The sequence below is a fragment of the Penaeus vannamei genome, unplaced genomic scaffold, assembly GCF_042767895.1.
Source record: "Penaeus vannamei isolate JL-2024 unplaced genomic scaffold, ASM4276789v1 unanchor891, whole genome shotgun sequence".
Classification (NCBI taxonomy): Eukaryota; Metazoa; Arthropoda; class Malacostraca; order Decapoda; family Penaeidae; genus Penaeus; species Penaeus vannamei.
The window spans coordinates 1-2,500 of NW_027213895.1; the positions used below are offsets into that span (position 1 = coordinate 1).

At 45.8% G+C, this 2,500-nt stretch overlaps 1 protein-coding gene across 1 annotated transcript in view; it reads right to left on the minus strand.

Annotated features, from left to right (window-relative positions):
• Positions 1-2,169: 2,169 nt before the first annotated feature.
• LOC138861104 (pneumococcal serine-rich repeat protein-like) overlaps positions 2,170-2,500 on the minus strand; it is a 5,484-nt gene continuing 5,153 nt past the window's right edge. Inside the window, exon 5 of the mRNA XM_070119901.1 lies at positions 2,170-2,500. Coding sequence (XP_069976002.1) covers positions 2,170-2,500 — 331 coding nt within the window.

The window sequence follows — 2,500 nt, forward strand, 5'->3', positions numbered from 1 at the left end:
TGACAAGTTAATCAAGAATGAATAATTTAAACATTACCTGATCTAGAACATAAATCCGAGAGGGTACATCGCCTAAAATAACAAAGGAAGGACCAAGCAAGAAATGATGGCATGGCATACCGACATATTTCGTCATAAATAAATAAGATTTATTTTACGGCGTGGAGAGAAAGGGGGAATATAACGAACACCTTTAATTAAGTGTTCAAAGTACAATGGGGTTGATTTTAACGGGTTGTCATTCGGTGGAAATTGGATATTTAGATTATATCCACTCGCGTTTTCCTGTCAAAGGAGAAACAGCAGAAATAAGAGAAAAGAGAAATCTTGCAGCCGTAGTGGGGAAGAGACTCGTAATTGTCAAACCGTATTAATGTTGACAAATGAAGAAGAGGTATGAATGAGAATGAGAACCTTCACAATACAGGAGATGTATTTGACCAGTTACCAGTTTCGAATATATCGAATATACGTATTTCTGACAAAGATATATTCGAAACCGATCAAATATATCTCTTGTATTGTGAAGATATATATCTCTTGTATTGTGAAGATATTCTTTCTCATTCATACCTTTTCAATATACGGTTGTACTTGAATCAACTATATTTTTTAAAGGTTTCAGAAGTGGTCACAGTGGTAGTAATCGTACTAAAATTGGGTGACATGTTAGGTATGTTAGAATTAGGAAAGAGTATGTTCAGGTGAGTGACACCAGGATAAGGGAAGTGAAAGTTTATCTCACGATACCTGGATAGGGGAGGAAAAGGCTCAGGTTACGAATACCAGGATAATGGAAAAGTTCATCCCAGATAACCAGGATAAGTTGTGTGTGTGTGGGGGGGGGGGGGTGTATGTTCCGGTGAGAGATACTAGGATAAAGGTATCAACTTACCCCAGAATAGCGCGATAAGGAGAGAGTAAGTACAGATGAGTTGCCAGGCTAAGAGAGGAAAAAGTTAATTTCAAAATACCAAGATAAGGGGGATTAGGTCCAGTTGAAAAAATACCAGGAAAAAAAAGAGCCATTTCGACGATACCAGGATAAGGGTAGAATAAAGTAACTTCAGATAATAAGTACCATAATGGGTGGCGAATGAAATTATACCAGATCGATCACTGAAATACAAAAGAAAAAGAAAAAAAAGCTTGAGAGGAAAGGTTTAATCGCGCAGAAACTGACAACGCGAAGAGAACAGCTGCTCTGAGGACTGAAGTAATGAAGCTAATTGTTGCGAGAAGCCCGGCGACGGTGTGGCCCCAAAGGCATAAAAATAGGTGGTGTCTTCCTGCGTCTTCAGTAGACATCAAGGGGAACAGAGCCTAGCTTAGGGTATCCATGTGAGCATTGCAGATACTACTACTGCTACTACTTCTGCTGCTGCTGCTACTGCTACTACTACTTCTGCTGTTGCTGCTACTACCATTACTACTACTACTACTACTTCTGCTGCTGCTGCTACTGCTACTATTACTGCTGCTGTTGCTGCTACTGCTACTACTACTTCTGCTGTTGCTGCTACTACCATTACTACTACTTCTGCTGCTGCTGCTGCGCCGCTCTGGCAGCAGCAACTGCTGCTGGTACTATTACTGCTTAACTGTTTGCTGCAACCAACAGCGCTTACTGCTTCTTAACATGTTGCTGCTGCTACCGTGCCTGCTGCTGCTACCAAGCTGCTGCACGGCTTCTGCTGCCATTGCTGCTGCTGCTGTAAGCGCAGCTGCTGGCGGCAACGCGGCTGTTGCTATTGCTGCTGCTGTTGCGGCTGCTGCTGCATACTGCTTCGCTATGCTGCTGCTGCTGCTACAAGCGCTGCAGCTAGCGGCAGCGGCGGCGAACGCTGCTGCTACTGCTGCTGCTGCCAACTTGCTGCATTGCTGCGCAAGCTGTTCAACTGGCTGGCAACGGCAGCAACTGCTGCGCACTGCTGCTGTTTCTGCTGCTGTTTCTGCTGCCGCCACTGCTGCCTTTTCTTAACAACGGCAACGGCAACGCTGCTGCCACTGCCGCTGCTGCTGCTGTTTGCGCTGCTGCTGCCACTGCTGCTGCTGCTGCTGGCTGTAACATTGCTGCTGCTGCTGCAGCGGCGGCAACGCTGCTGCCATTACTGCTGCTGCTGCTGCTCATGGCCTGCTGCTACTGCTGCTGTTCTGCTGCTAATGCTACTACTTCTTAACTGCTACTACTACTGCTTCTGCGACTGCTGCTACTTTACCACTACTACTACTGCTGCTTAAGCAACGCTGCAACGCTGCTGCCATTGCTGCTACTGCTTTAGCAACGGCAGCAGCTTGCTGCCAAATTGCTACTGCTGGCACAAGCTGCCAACGGCAACGCTGCTGCTGCTGCAGCAACGGCAGCAGCTGCATATCATTACTACTACTACTACCTCTGCCGCTGCTACTGTTACTACTACTATTACTTCTGCTGCTGCTACTGCCACTGCCATTACTACTACTATTACTTCTGCTGCTGCTGCTACTACTATTACTACCA